General features: G+C 35.6%; 3 protein-coding genes across 6 annotated transcripts; 2 read left to right on the top strand and 1 right to left on the bottom strand.

The window, feature by feature from the left end:
- The first annotated feature begins 1758 nt into the window (after nt 1-1758).
- Nucleotides 1759-4625, top strand: LOC132154555 (G-protein coupled receptor 55-like). The gene is made up of 3 exons (XM_059563168.1): nt 1759-1882; nt 2629-2707; nt 3597-4625. Exon 3 carries the CDS (start codon nt 3604-3606, stop codon nt 4531-4533), a length of 930 nt encoding a protein of 309 aa, XP_059419151.1. The 5' UTR covers nt 1759-1882; nt 2629-2707; nt 3597-3603; the 3' UTR covers nt 4534-4625.
- Nucleotides 4626-10679: 6054 nt separating this feature from the next.
- On the top strand, nt 10680-12949 carry LOC132154552 (lysophosphatidic acid receptor 6-like). Of its 3 annotated transcripts, XM_059563166.1 has the most exons (3): nt 10680-11365; nt 11459-11557; nt 11704-12949. In XM_059563166.1, the coding sequence occupies exons 1-3, from the start codon at nt 10879-10881 to the stop codon at nt 11796-11798; spliced, it is 681 nt and encodes a 226-aa protein (XP_059419149.1). In that variant the 5' UTR covers nt 10680-10878; the 3' UTR covers nt 11799-12949. The 3 variants fall into 3 exon arrangements, with proteins under 3 accessions (XP_059419149.1, XP_059419148.1, XP_059419147.1); XM_059563165.1 differs by having other exon boundaries at nt 10694-11557; XM_059563164.1 differs by having other exon boundaries at nt 10702-11365; nt 11459-12949.
- Nucleotides 12724-20500, bottom strand: LOC132154556 (integral membrane protein 2C-like). Of its 2 annotated transcripts, none has more exons than XM_059563169.1 (6): nt 19970-20500; nt 17485-17625; nt 17117-17305; nt 16257-16367; nt 15636-15786; nt 12724-13986 (listed from the first exon to the last, which is right to left on the bottom strand). In XM_059563169.1, exons 1-6 carry the CDS (start codon nt 20060-20062, stop codon nt 13889-13891), a joined length of 783 nt encoding a protein of 260 aa, XP_059419152.1. In that variant the 5' UTR covers nt 20063-20500; the 3' UTR covers nt 12724-13888. The 2 variants fall into 2 exon arrangements, with proteins under 2 accessions (XP_059419152.1, XP_059419153.1); XM_059563170.1 differs by having other exon boundaries at nt 17485-17622.
- Nucleotides 20501-22131: the final 1631 nt, after the last annotated feature.

Below are 22131 nucleotides of genomic sequence, written 5' to 3'. Positions count from 1 at the left end.
ACCTAAAAGAATAAAACCTCAATGCTAGCCCTAATCCCAAATAACTAGTTTTGGCTTTTTATAATTAAAAAAATATATATTATTTATTTATTTATTGAAGTAAATTGTATATGATTACCTGTTACAAAGGAGGTTTTTTGGAACTTAAACAAACTTCTGGTGGCAGTTTGTTCCCTAAAAGTAGGCTTGTTGCTAGGTTATCAAATTCATAATGTAAAGTGAAGTTGTCTTGTTTACATCTATTTCTACACCGTTACTGAGCTATATTCTAAAGGTGTATAAAATCCCCTGCTGAAATGCAATTTGCAAAACTCATTTCTTTGATCAACTTAATCATTAAATGGATAATACAATTAACAAAACAATTACATTTGTCCTTTTTCTATTACAAATATTTTGTTTAATGCTATTCTATGCATTTAATATACTAAACATGATTTATCTTTGTCTGCAAAACAAGAAAAGTGTGTAATATTATGTTAAATCTTGACTGATTATTTAATCAGTAATCATCATAATTATCTTTCTCACTTCTTCTAGCATCGATGAATGTAAATATCACCTGCACTCTAATCTTCACGCTATATCTCTGAATGCAAGCAAGAACATGAACAGATAAACACTGTGTCACGCAGCAATGTAATTCTGAGAAATGACACTAGAATATTGCATTTTAAAGTTCAGTATCTATTTACTGAGTAAGGGTTATGTGGTGCCACTGAAACTATGTGCCACTGAACTATTTCCTCTGAATTATAATGTGATCCTCTTTGTCTCCCATGCAAGACTTGTGAACACAACTGATTCCTTTTTTCATTGTTTATATGTTGCCTGAAAATTGCCTGTAAATCCATATTACTTTTCAGCTTTTATTTATTTTATTTACTTTCGGTAAACTTATTTTAACACAACATTATTTATAAAACAAAGATGTGGCAGTGAACATGTCAAATAAAAAAGAAAAGAAAAGAAGAAAGATAACCAGAAAGTTGTGTATGATCCAATTGAGATTTTGATATTGTCAAATAAAGTTTTTTAGGCTATTTTATTTATATATATATACTGTATAAGGAAAGTGTACACTGAAAAAAAAAGTCTTCTTAGTGACTTTTTAATAAAAAAAATATATATATATCTAAATATTCTTAAAACGTGCTTGAGAAACAACACTTTATAAGGGATTTAGAATTATTTATTGAGTATTTTGTCTTAATGCACTGGCAGAGGTTTTCAGTTTCTATAAACTTGTTACTTAAAACAAAGTTCTACCGATGCGTAAGACAAAATACACTTAAATTCAAGACACAGTCAATGAAAACAAGCCTTGGTATCTAATGCAATACTGATTTTTAAGTACATTAGTATTTTTTTTAAGATTTTTCCGATTTTTAATTGGTAAATAAGACTCATTAAAAACTTGTATTTGTTTGTTTGTGCCGTGTATATTCTGTAACTGGTCACCTTTTTGTATTTATTTCACCATTTTAATCATGTCTTCATTTTAAATGCTCCTGTTAGTGTATTATACATTTTAAAAGTGCAAAACACCTTACATTTAATAGGAGCTCACAATAGCCACATCCATACATGTAAATTAACAAGTAAAATGTTGTTTAAAATAGATCAGGATGAAGTAAAGCATGTCACATTGCAGGGTGTGTTAACTTCCCAAAACTATGCATATGATCTGTGATTATACTGACTAAGACAAAACGAAGTAGCCTACTTAACAGGCCAACAGGAAGATATCAGAAAGTACCAAAGGCATGTTTCTGTTAGCAAGGATGTGGTCACAGGCAAAACCTCTGAAAACAGAAGTACGACTATCTACAGTTTTCTTCATTAAAAGGAAAGTATCTCTTATGAGACAATTGTCATCCTGGTAAGCACAGACACCCCTTATTTCATTTAACTTTTTTTTTCAGGTCATAACAACCTCTGTTTTGAAGTCAGTTTAGAAATTGCACAGAGACATAGTTTCAGTAAATGAATTCTCTCTTCCAGTAAGATTCGGTGTTAGAAAATTGCTTGCAGGTTCATTTAAATGTTGTGTGGAATTTTTTTTTATAGCGGTATGATATATGCAATATAACTAGAATGTAAATACTACACTTATGCTTTGTTGTATACAGGTGGGACAAAACTTCATTATTTCGTTCATGAGATTAATGGTGATTTTTGTACACCAGACATGCTTTCGTGAGAGATGCAGCCCACATGTCTGAAAAAGGGAAAGACTGTGGTTTATTGACATGCATGTCAGACTAAGATGTAAAAGTAGACGAAATGTCAAAGAGGTTTAACGTTCAGCGTAAGATGAGGGTCTTGCATACTCGCTGTATTACATAGATAATACAGGAAGGAAAAATACATCTGCCAGTTTGTCCTGCATAATTCCCTTTCAACGGATTTTGCTCTTGTGGTTTATCGGCTTAAACTAATTTTGCTGACCTTTGGCAGCAGAGGTACGACATTTACAGCTATGCTAATTTCTATGCGTGTTGTAAGATGAACGCAGTTTGTTGTTGTGTGTCTGTGCCCAGAATTGGGGGTATTTGGTAATTTCATTGTTACACAGTCACCATTTCCTTGCCATTTTTTTAACTGTCATATTTTGTTTCTTAAAAGATTTACTTCATGAGTGTATGTACCACGGAAGACTACCACCATCATTTTCATAAATTATACTTTGAAGTGATCAGCGAAGGTAAGAATATCTACTAATGAACTAAAGGGTGGCAGAAATTATATATAGAACTATCGAATGAATTACAAAAAACTGTCAATCTTAACATTTATAATTTTCTCATATTTTTCTTTCAAATAACTGTATTTTTAAACAATAAACGAATGATCACATTATAGCCTTCTCAATAATTTTTACATCAATATATATTACTCAATTTAAATACAGCAACTGTGCAAAATTGCACCAATTATACATTTTAGACTGTAATGATAAAAGCATAATATTCAGACAATTTTAATAATCTGCGGTGCAAAATGCTTAAAGCAACTGATTGTAGTAACTTATATATATTAATCTTGCTAATATTTGAAATCTATGTGAAACAAGAGTGAAGTTTTTTTTTTTTTTTTTTACATAAATTTTATCTCTCTCTTGTTTTGGCAGCTGGAAAGATCTGGAAGAATTATACAAAAAAATGAAGGGTTTATCATACAGTGTAAATAAATGTTGATCATCAGCAAATTGACATCATGTTCATTTTTATAGAAGTGGAAACTTGTTCAAAATGAAAACAAAAACAGAAATTTTAAGCCCTGTAAAATGTCTGATGTCGGAAGTAGTATGAAAGTTTGCAGCTCTTTGTGTGAAACGTCTAAGCAAGGCCATTTTAAAGCATTTAGAAAACAAATAAAGAGCAATAAGCATTTTGCATTCAGAACATCGACAATTTTTTAAAAAGTTGCTCTTTTTTTAAATCTGAAATAAATAAACCGTTGCATCAACAAGTGAAAAAATGAAACCATGACATTGATGAGTGTGCATATGATGTAAACATTTCAGTTGTGAAAGTTAGAAATTTCATGAAGATGTATGTGATGTATTACACACCTCTTCTCACCCCTGCCAGTTTCACTATGACGAACTGCTCAACTAAAGAAGTGGACACTTTAACGAAGAAGCTGGACTTGATCATTTACGTGCCCGTCTTGGTGTTCGGCTTGGCATTAAACATTGCAGCACTGTTGGTGTTCTGTCGGCTGCTCAGAAAATGGACAGAGTCCTCCATCTACATGACCAACCTGGCTCTGATGGACCTTCTGTTGCTGCTGCAGCTGCCCTTCAAAATGCACGCAGCACACCACGAGTGGGCAGAAGACAAGAAAATACTTTGCTCCTTCCTGGAAAGTCTTTACTTTGTTGCTATGTATGGTAGCATCTACACAATTGTGTGCATAGCCATAGACCGATACATTGCAATAAACCACCCATTTCGAGCCAAGCAGATGCGTTCGAAAAAAAACGCCTTGATTGTTTGCATTTCCATCTGGGTGTTCGTTACGGCAGCGACTTCACCCATCTACACCTTCCGGGAATGGGAGAGAACGGGGGAGCATTTCAAATGTTTCCATGGCTTCTCTAAGAAGGGTTGGAGCACTGCAATAATTGTGTGCCTGGAGGTCTTTGGTTTCCTGTTACCTGCTGCGGTACTGGTGGTGTGTTCCATTCAGAGCGTCCGTACTCTCAAAGCCTCAAAGAACAGTGACCACAAGAGGCAAGCAGGTGTGAGAATCATCTACAGCAGCCTAGCGGCCTTCCTAGTGCCCTTCACCCCCTGTCACGTGGCCATATTGCTGCAGTATCTTGTCCGTAATGAAATCATTTTAGACTGCAAACAGCAAAAGAACATCGCCCTGTTTATACAGGTGTCGATAAACATTGCAAACGTGACCTGTTGCTTGGATGCACTGTGTTATTATTTCATTGCAAAGGAAGTACGATCCACCAAGGACACGCTTAGACTGTCCATCAGCAGAGCAAGAACCACCAGCTCCTCAGATGTTTGAGAGGGCGAATTAAGTTTATTAGACTTTCACAATGTGTGTTAATGGCTTTCAAGTGGAAGCAAAGTTGTGGTCACACTATTGAAATATTAACATTGAAAAAAGTCTACTGTCAACAGAGTGGCAACTGAGAAACACAGCTCAAAAAAAAAAAAAAAAGTATCTTTTCGTTTCAAAGTAAAAAGCTTTCTGTTGGTCAGTTGAGCCAATTCACATGCTTAAGCCTAATGCAGAATCTTTCACCCTGACACAAAATTAAAATTTGTGTGGATTCCAAGTGAAATAACTGGATTTCACCCATGAAAATATACCAAACGGTAAATGTGAAAAAACATTCTGGACTTGGTTCTTGAGGTCAATGCATGATTTAATGGACAAATTATTACTTCTCTCATTCTAGTCTTAGGTATATTCACCCAAAAATGAAAATGCTGTCATCATTTGGTCAATAATGTCATTGCAAAACCGTATGAGTTTGTTTCTTTTTGAACATAAAAGCAGATATTTTGAGAGATCAGAAATTTGAAAGTCAGTGGGCTCCAATGATTTTTGATTCCCAACAGTCTTCAAAATATCATCTCTTGTGTAACAGTGTTGGGGGTAACGCATTACAAGTAGGCCTATCACAAGTTATGTAATCAGATTACTTTTTTTAACTAGTAAAGTAACACATTACTTTTGAATTTACAAGAAAATATGTGAGCTACTTTTTCAAATACACAATGCCAGTTACCGTTTTCCCATTTATTGTCTGACAGCTCTCCTGTCCCCATGTTAAGAGAAATCGTGAGTAAGTGCAGAAACGTTGTGTGCACTGTGTAAACATGATTGTTACTATAGTTCTAGACTAAATGTGAACATGCATTAACTTATCTCACTTGTAACACAGATATCCTTTATGTATTTAATCCCATTTTATTGACTAATGTCTTTGCTGCTGACCTTTGAGGATCCAATTCAACCATATTAATAAGCAAAAATGACTTTGGATAAACATAACATTTGTGTTTGTAACACTATAGCATTTGCTTGTACAGAGGTGAATTTACATTTCCTTCAACCTGAGGCTTATTAATTTCCTTTTTGTTGTGAAATGGTTTTTTACATTTCCCAAAATTAACTTTTTATATTAAAGCCAACTGAGCAAGCTCAGCTGAGATTTAAAAAACTAATTCAAAAGTAATGTAACACACTACGTTCCATGAAAAGTTATTTTTTTAGGGAGTAATGCAATATTGTAATGCATTACTTTAAAAGTAACGTTCCCAACACTGTTTGAGTTCTGCAAGAGAAAGAAACTCAGACATTTTTTTGGGTGGACTGTCCATTTATTTTACAAAGTGTGACAAATATGTGAAGAAAATGGGAATAGAACAGAATATTTACCCTGATCTTCAGAACTGCACAGTCTGAACTGCAAAATTGGTCTGGATTGGAGTTTAAGATCAGGATTACCCATTTGTGAAACGTAAGTCTAATTTCCACAAAACTTTAGCCACTAAATTAGATGAAACACAACCCTGAAACCCTGCCCTCCAAAGCCATGACAGCAAACACCCACACAAAATGATAGCATCTGAGAGCAGTGGCCTGCACAGACCTCTGGCGGAGTACACTGTGAGTGAGTACACTGTTATATTTTTAAAGCGTTAATATGTCTTGAAAAAAGCAGTTGGATAACAATAGTGGTCCGGGACATTAAATGCCATCACGTCAAACAGGTAAACTTATCTACACAATAGTCTGCTTTTACAGGCTCATAGGAAAGGAAAATGTTTTAACTAATGAAAGAGTTGTCAGATGTTTTGTGACTGTGAAGCTGATGTCAGGCAACATGTAATTTATTTATAACCTTTTACTTCCAGACTTCCAAATTCATAGAAGTTGTTTGTTTGTCACAATGATTATGATGAACAAAACATGTAAGCTCTTGGCTAGTAAGCTTTTGTTGGGTCACAGAGCTTCTTTTCTGCATCGATCCAGAAGTCAATGGAAAAAAATCGTAATGGGTTTTTGTTGAGGAAACAATGTGAATGTGAACTTCCGAACTGGCCTACAAAAATATGTCATCACTGCGGCTCTCTATTTAATGTTATTTTCTTTTGAAATTATAATGTGAAATTATAATAATACATTTACGATGAATTCATGATCCTGAGATAAGGATTTTGACCCCAAAGTTTCTTTATTTGTCTTTATCTCATGCTAACACTGTCAACATGAAAAACCTGAGATCTTCATGCTCACACGCGACGGTCGTCTGACAAACCATCCTGAAACCTTCGCAATGACTCATAAAAGTTTCTGATGCAACATTTGGTATAGCATTACACACTTCACACTTACCTCTTCAGTTCTGCATTTTGCCTCATAAATCGGTATATTAAACGATTTGTGTAGACTTTTTTTGCCTGTTTTGTGATGAATATTAATAAAACTGTAAAATGTGAACAGGTTCCCTTTGAGCAAGAGTATGGCACTGATTTCCACAAGTTGTGGGTAAGAATGTTTGGGTACAGAACCATGTGCCAGTAGTTTCACTTAGTCATATAGTGAGTGTCCTCTCAAATCTGGAATTCAGCAGTCTGTTTATATGATATATGAAGCGAGGTAACAAGCCCTCTTCAAACTAAAGTAAAATGAGAAGCTTGAAAGGAACATTAGACAGTTTTTGTAGATCTATGCAAATGATTGTGTTATATTTTATTCCAATTTTGTATCGTATATTATCATAATGCTTTGGCCGTGTGCTTCTTCCTTCTTTTTTCGGTGTACAGTATAATGAACCTTTTCCGCCAATGACCAGCAGATGGCGCCAGAATAACATCGTATATAACATCTAACAGTGAGGAAAGACAGAGTAAAGTACTGGTGCATCTCAACAAATCAGTATATGGTGACATGCCAATCAGCTAATCAACTCAAAACACCGGCAAAGGTTTCCCGAGCCTTCAAAATGGTCACTCAGTTTGGTTCACTAGGCTACACAATCATAAGGAAGACTGCTGATCTGACAGTTGTCCAGAAGACAATCATTGACACCCTTCACAAGGAGGGTAAGCCACAAACATTTATTACCAAAGAAGCTGGCTGTTCACAGAGTGCTGTATCCAAGCATGTTAACAGAAAGTTGAGTGGAAGGAAAAAAATAGGAACAACCAACTGAGAAAACTGCAGCCTTTTGAGGATTGTCAAGCAAAATCGATTCAAGAATTGAATGCCATTCAAGGGTGCAATGCCATCTGCTGGAGTTGGTCCATTGTGTTTTTTGAAAACCAAAGTCACTGAACCCGTTTACCAAGCAATTTTGGAGCACTTCATACTTCCTTCTGCTGACCAGCTTTTTGAAGATGCTGATTTCATTTTCCAGCTGAAGATCAAAAAGATGAGCTGAAGGCCATTGTCAAAGAAACCTGGGCTTCCTTACCACCTCAGCAGTGCCACAAACTGATCACCTCCATGCCACGCCAGATTGAGGCAGTAATTAAAGCAAAAGGAGCACACAAAGTTAAGCGGGATATATACTTTCCCCTGTCTCTGCAGACTGTGAGTACACCTGCCCAAACCGACTAGGCGTTTATACTTTATGCGTTCGCCATTGTAATTCTTTGAAACGACAGGGGAGCGACGAGGAGTAATTGTCCTCTAAAACCGTCGGAATCACCAGTGAGAAGTAATTTGCCATTAGGCCTACAAGTGTTGTGATTAATAAGTTGATGAATTCATAATTTATTTTTCTACAAACTTAAAACAATATTAAACTATTGCCTGTATTTTGCATCGAACACTAGTATTACAGATGATAAATGGTGAAAAGTTTCCCAATAAGTTAGACATAATAAATATTTTATTAATATTTATTAAAATCCCCTTAAATTTCAACGTTAAAGTATGTATGTTATATATATATATATATATATATATATATATATATATATAGCCTGTTGAGGAAGAAAAGGATACTACACAGCTCAACATTCAGTATGAACACATAGCCTAATGGTACACAACTTATAAAGTATCATGTTTTAATTAATTTGATATATATTTATTTTTTAATGTAGCCTATGTGTACGTTAAAAGTACCAATCTGGCAGTGGGAACTAAATTAAGGTTAATGTTTTGGCATATCATGTTTATTTTACCAATCAGATAAGAGTCACTGGAGAGTCAGCGAGAGCCTCATGTGATTGGCTACAAGAAGGTGGTGGACCCACCCTCTCCTTGCAAAACTCAGTCATTGAGAGAATCATGCCAAAATTGTAATCGCAGAGAAAAGAAAGACGGAGGTATACATATCGGTTTATTTCAGGAACTTTTTGCTACACGTGCACAACATGTCATTTAGACGTTTGCAGCAGTAAGTTTTTTCACAAACACAGACTGATTCTATGCAGCTGATCCGTTTCGCAGTTCTTTAAACTGTTGTTTTCACTTCCAAATCACTTTTCATGCTTGCAAATCCTAGCTTGGAAATCACTGTTCACAGGCTTCCAGCACTTTTGACCGTATTTTAGCGAAAACAACGTGCCAAAAGTGCAAAAGTGTAAGAGCAGAAAAATGGAAGTCAGAAGAATGCAGATCATATTTATTTTGCTTTAGCATGAAGCTGCAGTTTCTCAATACTTGAATTACACTTATGAGTAACAGTAAAATGCTGCAAATCATTTTTTCTTACGCATGAAACGCTATTTACACCTTCACAAAGCTAATCTTGCGTATGCAAATTTAAATTACGCTTACAGTTTTATGTACACTTCCACATTTCCTACTCTGCGTATGCAATTTATTTGGCATTAATATACCTTCATAGAGAAACCGCGCCAAAAGGACTCCGCGCGCAACTTAGTCCGAGTGAGGCCGACAAACCTGTGAAACACCGACCTCCAGATGGCGCCACGACACTAAAGCTTTTCCTACAACTGGGTAGGTTACATGAAATGTGACATACTATACATCTAAAACAATAAAAGGTAATATTTAAATAATATTTATAATATTATATTTTATAATATTTATAATATTATATTTATATAATTAATATTATAATATTTATAATTTATATTTTATAGAATAGAATTCTTTATTAAATGTGATAAACATAAAAAAACATTACCGTTAGAATAAATGTTCTAAATAATAATTACATACATGCAGCTACATTACATATCCTACATGCAGCTACATAGATATAAAGTTTAACTTAAAAATATTGATTCCGAAATAACAAAATGTTTTTTTTTGTCAACAAACGTGCAATACGTTCATCCTGTTTGCACTTAGCGTCTCCACAACCTCTCCACCCACAGGGCTTTCGAAAGGCAGTTGTGTCTGTGCATGTGGTGCTGAACTGACCTTTTTACGTCAAGACAGTATCAGTGAGACTGTGGTAAGGCAAGCCAGTTAGATAGATGTTTATCGCTCTTTTCTGAAAGCAGATGTTAGATTGTCAGTTTGCTGCCATTTTTATTATATTTACTGCATGTACTGTTTATCGTTTTACAGTTAAACAACTCAAAGAAGCACTACAGGCTTGAACTAAATAATCTACGTTTATAGCAGAAATACATTATTTCCTATATTTTGCAAATAGTTTGCATTCATGGTGACCATGCTGACTTAAGCATAGGCCTACTGCAGATTGTTTTTAATGATTTTTTTTGCTTGAGTGATTTTTGTGTGATTAGAGCGTGTGGGTATGCTGTTATTATCTGCAACGCTATCAGAGAAGTTCACACGCTGAGATGTTTACTATTTCTATCAATACATGAAGGGAAAGATTTAATAAATAATTAATTTTTGAATGCTTTTGAATTATCTTAAAGGTAACATGGACATGATTTTTTTGTTTCCACAGTTTCAGATTAAAGGTTCAAAGCTTTCACTGAGGCGGTGCAATTAGGAACAAAAGCTATAATGTACCTTTTTACTCTTATTTCCCCTTGAATGCTAAATTACTACTTTAAAAGTACATGTACCAAAAGTGTACATATTAGTACCTTTTGAAAGGGCAGCATCCCAGTGATAGTTTGGAATTTCTACCAAAATAGTTTTTTTTGAGACAAGAGGTTGTAACAAACAAGCGCAAACTTTGAAGTTTGCATCTAACCTGATCTAATTAAACTGGTTTGCACTGGACTACACGTCAAAACATCAACCCCCCAAAGTAGAATTTGCTCCTCTTAAATATCTGCTTGTAAATGCAGTTCACTTACTAACACCTCCCACTATTTCCTGTCACCAACAAGTGGAACTAAAAAAAGGTACCACACAGGAAAATAATCGTTACAGAGCCATTTCACATTTCGGCAAAGCAGTTCTCTTCAATTCGCCTGTATCTTTGGAAAAATGGCACCCATCAACACAGATAACTGCAGCACATCTCATTTCAGATATCCACTTTTCACTTCCACCTACAGCATTGTGTTGCTGTTCGGATTCCCTTTGAACTCGGTGTCTCTTTGGGTACTGGTTTGTCGGAATGGCTTGAGGAAATCTGTTCCGGTGATTTACATGGCCAACCTGGCTTTATCGGACCTCCTTTTCATTCTTTCCCTGCCCTTTCGGATCATCTACTTCGCCACAGGTGAATGGAAGCTGGGAAACACTCTGTGCATGATTCCAGGGACCCTCTTTGCCGTCAACATCTACTCCAGCTCCTTGTTCATCACACTCATCAGCGTGGACAGGATGCTGGCCGTGGTGTATCCACTGCGATCGAGACAACTACGAACGGTACCGATGGCCTGGGTGTTTTGTGCGGTGGTGTGGCTGATCATCGCTGGATTGGCAGTGCCAACAGCCTTAAACCACCCTGAAAACAAGGACGAGACCTGTAATGTTACACGCTGTTTTGAGAAATACTCTGAAGACAACTGGAAGTATGGTTTCATAATCCTCTGCTTTACCACTTTCTTTGGTATTTTAGTACCTTTCTGCATTATTTTGGGCTGTACAGTGTCAGTCGTGCGGCAGCTGAAAGGTTACAGTATGGCGACTTCCTCGTGCAGCACCGAGCTGAGCAAAAGTAAGATTGTTAAGCTGTTTCTGTCTAACTTGCTCATCTATGCCATTTGTTTTATCCCATTTCACGTTGCTTTTATCCTCTTCGGCCTGAGTAAACGTCATTACTTGAATGGAGATAAATCTCTTGAAGTTTACTTTAACTTACAGACTGTTACCATGTGCATGGCCAGCACAAACAGCTGTCTGGACCCTTTGATCTACTATTTCAGCACAAAGAATATTCATGGCAGAAGCAGATGTGATTCTTCATCCAGAACCATTGGTCTCGGCCTGGTTCAGAGCATGAGTTGGAACGGACAGTAAAGCAACAAATCATCACAACTGCTTATGTTGTTGAGGTAAACAAGCTCTTTGTCTCAAAGGAAATGGTTATGTAAAAAACCAAAGTCTTAAACCAAAAGCTGACTCACGCAAGAGAGAATGGCATGTCTCTGCTCAAGTGCATCACATGCAACTCTTGTTTACCCATCATGTGCGTCTGAAAGTGGGTGAAAAGGGAACAAGTCACCAAAAGTTGAGCCATTTTGCTTCAGTACCTGCCAATGTGATATAAATACTTTAATTTGTTCTGCATTGTTGTTCTTGCATTGTTGCATATCATCAACTAAGCTATCTATATTTGCTTGTCACCTAGAACCAAGGGCTGTAGCTACTGTGAAAACTTTTGGCCCCTCTGGTTGTATATTAAAATGTTTTGCCGCATTAGCTGTATTTCTACCAGCATTACCATTGAAAACCTGTTAAGTTTGTCTTTTTTTCTGTGTTTTTGTGTCATTGAAGAATACTTTTGAACTGCATCTCTTTTTCCCCCGAGGTTGCACTGAAGTTATGCAGAGTAATACGTCTGCACTTTTACTTTTGTGTCATGCATTATGTTGGTAGAAATAAAACAAACGTTTCTCTTCTCAGTTAAGATCTGCATAGTGATGATTCATTTGACTTCAACTGATGTGTGAAAAAATTAGAAACATTTCACATGGTTGCACAAAGCTTACAGGCTGGCAGAAGGAAGTGAAAATTTCGAATCAACAGCTTTCAAGTCCACACCCTCTCCTGTTGTTTCACATGAGAGATGTTTTTTTATGTTGTGGTTTGTGGGCCAAGTGTGCTGAAAGGTCTCTTGCATGCTATCACATACTGTATCTTTAATGATCAACAGAGCGAGAGTAGGGTTTCAGCAGTTTATTGATGGATTTTACAATTTACAAAGCAGCATCAAACCAAATGCCTCATTTATTCCAGACAAAACCAGTTGTTGCTACACCAGTATGTGGAAGATGAACAAATACATTTAAATGGTACAATTAGAAAAAGTGCAAGCAATATGAAATGATCCCACCTCACATGAGGTCTAAAGATCTACCATTATTCATGGATGGACCATACATAAAAAGAGGAATAGGAACAGCAAGGAAGAGATTTCTGCACATCTGTGCCTAAGAAAATTCATCTTTAACTTAAAAAACAGCCCGTTCTTATCAGTATAGACGGACTGCATTTAGAGATGATGAAACATTTCAAACCAACATCCAGTGGCTAGTTTTTCACATTTTTTCTACAAACTTTATTCACACGTATTAAAGAGCAACACACAGAATATTTGAACATGATAAATTGCTCCGATGACCAACATCACTACAAAGAAATGGATGTCAAGTTAGGAAATCCAAGATAAGAAAACTTATATTGCTTATATCATGTTCAAAAACTCACACTATGACTTAAAAATCAAGCTTAAAGTCATACATTTCTAAAATATGAGGTATACATCTTTTGGCATTGAAGACAATTTTCTAATACTGGATTTCTTAGCTAACAGAAAGAAGGTGAACAAAATGTTTGAATAAATGAAACTCCACGAAAACCAACGGTCTACACAAACCGAGGCTTTACAGAGAAAGAAAAAAAAAGAAAATGCAAATCATTCATCAGTGCATGCCAGACGTCTGAGAATAATCTCACAGTTATATTTGAGGAAACCCCACTGAAAAAAAACAAACAAACAAAAAAAAACACCTACAACCTGAGAGTGAAATAAAACTACGATCTAGACAATGTGCTTCAGAATATGCAAATCAAAAATTCTCTAAATCTAATTTAGACAAAGACAAAAAAGAAGAAGAAAGAAAAAAAAAAAAAACTAGTTGGGTGAAACCAAAAACAAAATGTAATTAGTTTATTCTTGGAAAAACTGAACCAAGAAAACACAAATATGACATTATCTAACATTATGTACAGGCTTATCATTCTGATAAAGTGCTGTTAAGCTGGACAGATGGGGACGGGTCAGTTTTGGGTTGTGCTCAGTAGAGTTGAGGAGAAGGGAGGGAAACTACAGCAGGAGTCGGTCGCAAATCTTGGTCTCTACGACAAACGTGTTTTCAAAGTGCCGGATGCTGTGACAGTTCCTGGTCTCTCGCTTATCGACGCCTGAGGAAGAAACAGATTCGAGTTGAGTAATTTATTCCTGAAAGGCTAAATTTTCAGCATCATTACTCCAGTCTTCATGGTCTCTTGATCCTTCAGAAATCATTCTAATATGCTAATTTGGAAAGAGTTTAATTATTAGCAATGTTAAAAGCAGTTGTGCTGCTTAATATATTAGTGGAAATGGTAATACATTTAATACAAGATTATTTGATGAATAGAAAGTTCTAAAGAATAAAATTTATTTGAAATAATGTCTTAACTGTCATTTTTTTTTTATCAGTTTAATGCATCCTTTCGGATTTCTTTCAAAAAAAAAATTCACATTAACCCCAAACCTTTGAATAGAATTAGTTTCTACAATTTAACTACTAGGTAATTTGGTTACCCGAATACATAAATAGCAACCCATTTAATACCTACCCTTGTCTTTTTATTTCTAATTTACAAATATTTTTTAGTTTCAAATTGAAAATGTTTTACAGTTTGATTCATCTCGGAGTTGGTCATTTGGTCAGACATTCTCTAAGTGAAAAACACATTGAGAAGTTGAACTCAGTGGTCACCCTCTAGGTGTGGGACAAATGTTGCAAGACAAGTTCTATTTCCTGTGGTTTGAGACACCATTTGCGGAAGGATGAGTGAGAGGAAGTCCTTAAGGAACCAAACTCCCACTCCCACACCGCATGACTTCCCACACCACAGAGAGATGCCCTCTGATCCAAACAACAGCTCCCACAATGCATCAGTGCCTGACGTGCATCACATCCCCCTCTGTGTGGTTTCCTAACTAGAGATGTTCTCTACAATCGTGAGTCACGCTTACACACCTACGTGCGCACACATTAATCAGGATGAAGATCGGTGTCAATGTGCCATGCGCAAAAAAACAAAGCACACAGCACATACCCAGATCAACCTGAATGCAACATTTAATGTTAGATTAAAGCAGTCTGACTCATTAAAAAGAGGAAGACACTTGTTATCAGCAACAGATACTGTGTCGGATATACGCAAGATAACTGGGTGGATAAAAATTAGAAAAAATAAAATTAATAAATGCTGACAGACAACCACAGATACATATCTTGTAGATTCAAGTAATAAACATGTAAAAAGATAGAAGGCGAAGATAAAAACTATTACATGTTCTCTACGGTTTAAAATTATTGTTTTCTGTTTGAGTATATTTTAAAATGTATTTTTTTCCTGTAACGAGTTTTTAGCATCATTACCAGTCTTCAGTGTCTCTTCAGAAATCATTCAGATTCTGATTTGATACTCAAGAAACATTTATCATCATCCATGTTGAAAACAGTTTTGCTGCTTCATGTTCTTGTGAAAACTGATAAACTACTATTCAAAAGGTTTAAATACTTCTATTCAACAAGAATTTTTTAATGGATTAAAAGTCATATAAAAGTGACATTTAGAAATGTTACAAAAAATTTCAAATAAATACTGTTCTTCGAATTTCTGATTAAAGAATAAAAAAAAACAACAACAACCACAGTAACAGTTTCTAGCCTAGGTGAGTCTTCTTCCAAACACATTAAAAATTTATTTGAAAAGTATTTAAAAGTATTTATTTGAATCTTATGTAATACTAATAATAATAATAATAATATTCATCAAGATGTCAAGAAACTCACGTCTTTGGCTGCTCCGGCGTCTCAGTCTGTAGGTTTCTTTTCCATAACAGAGCCGGTGGATGAAGGGTCCCAGCTGACGCATGTTCCTAATGCGCCCCGTCACCACCATATCTTCCTGAATGATGTAGGTCTGGGGCAAATACATCCCCCGCTGTCAAAACACGGAGGCATACAAACGGTCACATGGGGCTACAGGCTTCATTCCATCAACACTGACACACTGATGAATCAAACAGATTAGAAATCTGTGTGTCACCTCTGCTAGGGAAGTGACAAACTCCTTTTAGGGTTTGCACGTATTGACTTTCACATTGATTTTTGTATCCATTTTTGTATTGAATTAATAAAAAATAATGATTTTGTAAATAATTTTACTAGAATAAATGTTTCTGTTTTTATTTATTAAAAATAAATATAAAATTCTACACTAAATAAGTTTTATACACTAATTTTAATTGCACTATAAAAATAAATCATAATCATCTTTTTTATTAACAATTGATTTCTGAAGATACAGTTTACCCTTCAGAAATCATTCATGAAATACTTCAATATTTGACATCAAACACAAACTGAGGCCTTTTGTTTGTGTGTTACATAACACTTTATGCAATCTGTTACCTTGACATTGACAAGCATCTCCCACAGGTTCCTGGGTGCCATGACGATAGTCGTGTTGAGCTCAATAACGTAGCACTTATCCAGAGCGATGTCGTAATAAGCTGTGAGTCCCTGTGTTAACGAGAAACAACAACACCTCCGTTAATAACGACTCTAGAATCAACTGAAAAAATGATTTGAGAGATACATACATTCATCACGGTTTAAAAGTTTGAACAAGTTTAAATTAATATTTTTTCTCAGCAAGGATGCATTAAATTGATCAAAAGTGACAGTAACAAGATTTTGATTTCAAATAAATGCTGTTCTTTCAAATTGTCTATGCATCTATGAAAACATTTATCAGGGTTTCTATAGAAATATTAAGAAATAAAACAAATCAGCATATTAGAATGATTCCTGAAGGATCACGTGACACTGAAGACTGGAGTAATGATGCTGAACATTCAGCTTTGCATCACAGGAATAAATTACATTTTACAATATGGTCACATAGAAAACAAGTCTTAAATTAAATTAAAATTTCACAATATTACTGTTTCTAATGCACTTTGGGTCAATTAAATAGAGCTGGAAGAACAAAATGTTCTGCTTTTTTACCAGACTGACATTCTCGTGGATTTACAGCTTCTGGGGAACTTGGAAACGTGGCTTTCACAGAAACGTTTGCATGTACTCCTGAGACTGGCACATTGCGCTGAATATTAAACAATGATTTCAGCAGACAAAAGGTTCACAGTCCATCTGGGGGAGCCGTGATGACTAACACAGTCTTTTGTACAGCCAGAGAACTAGAAGAAACTGTACCAGAGCTAAATGTTCAGAACTTCACTTCAAGTGCTTCCAGGAAAGATCCTCACCCTGTGGAAGTCGTGAATGATGTCAGCCGGGTCGCTGCTTCCGAAGTCGGGCACGGGCACGCTGATCTGCTCGTAGTTGTCATCCAGGTAGATGCCGACGTTCTCCTCTAGCTCCTGCCTTCCGAGTAATGGGGCGAACAGGGGGTCCTCGTACATCACCCGACAGTGGAACAAACTGTCCTCTGGGATCTGGGAGGAAAGCAGAGGGCTTCAAAAGAGGGCACTTGAACCAGTTTAGTTAAATGAAGACTGAGTAAAAGATCCAGCAAGGTGTTGCTATGGTGATCGCTATGGCAATGAACTTGAATAGGCTTGTTTGTGATAGAGTAAAAGATGATTAACAGATGCAGTGATGTCTGGCGTCTCACCTGGGGGATGAAGTAGTAGCGGTACAGGCATACAGACGCCAGGATCAAGCCTGACAGGAAGATCACCAAGCCAGGCACGATGCACCAAAGGCCTCTAAAGGAAGACTTCTTAGATTTAACCGGGAGCACCAACTCCTCCTGCTGGGAAATAAAACAACTTCATTTAATTTGAGATTTAAATGGATAGTCTATTCCTCTTTTGTTGTTCCAAACCTGTATGGCTTATATTAGTATTAATTTTTTTTACGAAAGTTGGTAACCAAATCATTTCGGGTCACACTGATTTACATTGTAATGACAAAAAAGAAAAAAAGGACATCAGTGGGACCCAAACTGCTTGGTTCACAACATTCTTCAAAATTTCTCCCTTTGTGCTCCACAGAAGGAAAAAAAATAAAAATAAAATAAAATCTTGCATTCATGTTTGGACTGACATGATTTTTCATTTTGGATGGTTTTGTTTTCCAGTCCAAATATCTAAACATTCACAAATCATTCAAGATACATTTACATGAAAAAAGAATGAGATTATTTTTCATAACCTATTAACAAATATTTGTTCTTGTTTTAGGCATTATTTGACACTTCCCAGAAATCAAGTCATTTTCAGTTATCTGTAACAAAAACACTAAGAAAATTCTTATCCCACTGACATATACATTTTTTCCTTTTAAGCATAAATTCACTTAATTTTATTAAATTTTTCAATAAAAGGAGACTTTTTAATCGAAGCAATCTTCATATTTCAAGTTAATATATATAATATTCTTGATTCGATTTTACGATTCGATTACGCGAGATACGCGTAATAATAAACAAGACAAAAATACCAAGCAAGAAAATAATTTTTTTTGCAGTGCATTACTTCCAGCACCTAACTGCGGCAAGAAATTAGTCATGGCAGCATCTCAAGACGTCAGGTGGCGTGAGCAATCCATCCGCCTCCAGTCTCTCAGAGACGCTGGTGCCGAGGACACCGGCTCGGATCGGCCCACGCAGGCTCTGGATCATCGTGAATCAAACAGACTTGCTGACAGAGCTACTATCTCCGCCTGGCAGAGTGATATTTTTAGACATGCACTGTACTTCCACTCTCCTTATTTGTACAGGAGTTCCTATCTACGTAGGGAGGACACACAGCAGCAGCGGGTAGGAGACGGTGTGTGGGAACCAGGCTGAAAATAACCGCACTAATAAGATTGGATGAATCCACGTCATTTACACTCTACTAGGGAAGATTAATGCAGGCACATGAATTTGAATGAATTAAAAATGTGACGCACTAGAGAAGGGAACGTTCTGAGTCGCCCACAAATGTCCTACATAATAAATGATTGTAGATTTCGGTTGAATTCTAATAAATAGACTTTATTTAGCTTTTTAATTAAAATACTACAGATCTGGTGCACTTTAACAGCTTCCAGTGACTCTAAACTGATGCATTCTCAGAAATGAGAAAAATTGTTAAATCTGCTGTCTGCATCATATTCCTCTTTAGCCAATTACAACACTCAGATAAAAAGACTGATGTCAGGCATCCATTTTGTGAAGGCAAAGATCCTATTTCACCCCGGCTGGCAGGATCAAGCATGTGTCTGTTCGGGTTGGAGAGAGTACTGAGCGTTCCAGGCACATCAGAACAAAAGGCTGCGGTCATCTGCACTGTTACAGTGCAAGTCAAGTGATGATAAAAGGTTTTGCAGTTGAATAGCTACTATCATGGGAACAAACAGTAAGTGTCCATGTAGAGGACACACAGACACAAATGCAGCTCAAGCTGATTTGTTCGGCACTAATCTGCAGTGAGGGATGATGTGATGTCATCCTGCTGTGCATCTCAATACTGGCTCGTATCTATCAGCTGAGCCTGCCAACATGTATAACATGTACTTTAATATTAATACATTTATAAAAGTCTGTGTTGTTCAGTTATGACATTAGACATCGGATATTTATCATTCTGTAACAGGCAAATAAAGCCAGAAACTGATGCATTGACAGAAATAAGAAAATTGGGAAATCTGCTGTCACCATCATTTTTTTTCTGTCAATTCCAATGGATGTTTTCCTGTGCATCTAAAAGCTGCATCACATCTATAATGCACAATCCATTTTTACATTATGTTTTACTTCAAACATGCACAAGCCTGCCAAAGTGAATAATATTTAATGGAATAACAATAATAATAATTTTCATCATTAATGATTATTTTTGTTATACAATAATATTATATTTAGATACTATAGATTAGATCAGTTTTGTCTTTTAATAGCCTAATTCGTTTAGAGACATAATGGCAAAGTCAAACTATTAAAATGTTGTTTTTCCTTAAGCAGAAGTTTAACATAAATATGAATTGAAATAAAATTTGCTTTTTTACATTTTGGATTTGTTTTTGCACGGAGGAACGAGACAAAACAAAGGATGGTTTCACAGCAGGCAACAAAACAATAGACATTAATTAAATAGGAAGCTGTAACTCACGTGAGAGTAGGGCATGTGAATTTCCTCTTTGTCTCCATCGTTCTCCTTTTCAGGCTTCTGTGCAGTTACTTGCTGAAAAGATATCTTCACCATTTTGACGCTGCTTCCTAGTTTTTTGCGGTTAGGAGGACGTCCAGTAGTGATTGTACCACAAAGGACGCTTCTGAGCTGTGAATGAAGCGCTCAACAGAGGGCGGGCGAACTTAAAGCGGATTCCGTCGCTTCCGGTGGACTTCAAAGTAAGAGTGCACCAATCGGCGTCTGCTTTCTAAAATTAGTATCAATTACAATTTTGACAGTATAAAAAAGGTCTCGTCTATTAACCCGTTCAGATTCGAATTATGTTCCAAAGGACAAAATGACAACGCTTCATTCTTACTCCAAATACAACCATACATAATAATCATTCGGGGAAAATCACTTTTAAATCAGCACAAGAATAATCAATCCATCTATACATTCATTCTTTAAGATTTTCAATCTACAATCCTTCCCATTACATTTTTCCTGAGATAAAATTTTTAAGTTTTTAACATACAGAATTTTAGTATATCCTACACAATGCCTATTTTGCTTAAAATGTTAAAGAAAAACCATCCTGCATAATAAATGTAACCTTTCAACATGGTATTATTGGTGCAATTTAAAGATTTAAATTATGATGTTTTGCATTATTACGCATTGATATACATAACATTATTGGTGCATAGTTAAAATATAAATCTAATCTAATAATATTTTCCATAACAATGATTGCGAGAAACCTTAATGGGCCAAGTTCATTTGTCAAATTAATAATCTTGAATGATATATCAAAAGATTATCTCGCCATGGATGTGATAAACAAACAGAAACAGAAAATATACAATTTAATAACTTGCACATATTTAAAATCATTTTTAAATTGTACTTGGATTTATATATAAAATGTATGTGTATATATATATATATACACATACATACCACCGATTTTTCTAAATCAGGCATTCATCTCCACCTGGTCCCTTCTTGGACTTTTATTGTAGAATGTTTCCCACAAATGGACGTGCATTCCGGTTCTATTTTAGCCGTTTACGGAGCTCTACTACGCGTTCTGATTTGCATCAGACTGCCGGAAGTCAATAAATAACTTGACACTGATTAATGCTTTTTATGGCTCTGATGCAGGTTATAATCTATAAATTATAATCCACCAACAGCGCAAATTAAGCACTATCAAAAAAAAAAAAAAAAAAATTCAGGTTATGAAACAGAAAATAATTTTGAATTTCATGTTTTATCATAGCACTGTGGGACTGTCGATTTAATAGTTTTAATTTGTGACCTTCGAATATGCTGAGACTTAGAATTAGACAAAAGTGTATATATGGCCCCCACACAAGCTAGGCTCAATATATTCAGTAACTGTAATAAAATAAACATAACTCATTTGCTTTCTTGTGTTCACTAAAACAATGCGATTCAATGACGTAAATATTGAGCCTTTATAAATATTCTGAATGTAAACAATTGTTTCTGACTTAAATGTTTAGTTTTAAGTAATCTTACATGGATGCTACATTTCAGCAGTACAATGTGCATAATAAAGCACTGATGATGATGTCACACATACGCACACTGACACGGCGCGCGCTGAAACCAGATCAACTCTGTGCGCGTGAACTGAATTCCTGTAGCGGGCGCACTTTTGTTCTGTTTAATAAAATACATCTTGTAATTGTCATTTTGGGGGTAAATTTATTATATTATTATGTAATGCATAGAAACTACCAATCTCTGGTTGCTTGCTATTCAGATTATGTTTTTGCCATTTATTTTTGACCCCCCCTAAAATCTAAACTCGAAAACCTCCATCTGTTGGATTTTAAATTACAAATATATGAATAAATGGAGATTTTTTATGACCACTTTGGAAATTAATTCAAAGAAATCTGAGCTGAAAAACTATCATATGGAATTGAAGTTTTATCACTTTGTTCTAAGTTTAATGTCAAGATAATGTTTTTCTCTGAATAAATTATTGACTTATGGAGTATGATATTGTCTGTTCTATCTATCTATCTATCTATCTATCTATCTATCTATCTATCTATCTATCTATCTATCTATCTATCTATCTATCCTACTTAGTGTAGTTGTAGGCTACTTAATTTTGTTCACTA

Source organism: Carassius carassius, chromosome 12, assembly GCF_963082965.1.
Source record: "Carassius carassius chromosome 12, fCarCar2.1, whole genome shotgun sequence".
NCBI lineage: Eukaryota > Metazoa > Chordata > Actinopteri > Cypriniformes > Cyprinidae > Carassius > Carassius carassius.
The sequence above is the reverse complement of the archived record's forward strand: the minus strand, read 5'-3'. Positions and strand labels throughout refer to the sequence as shown.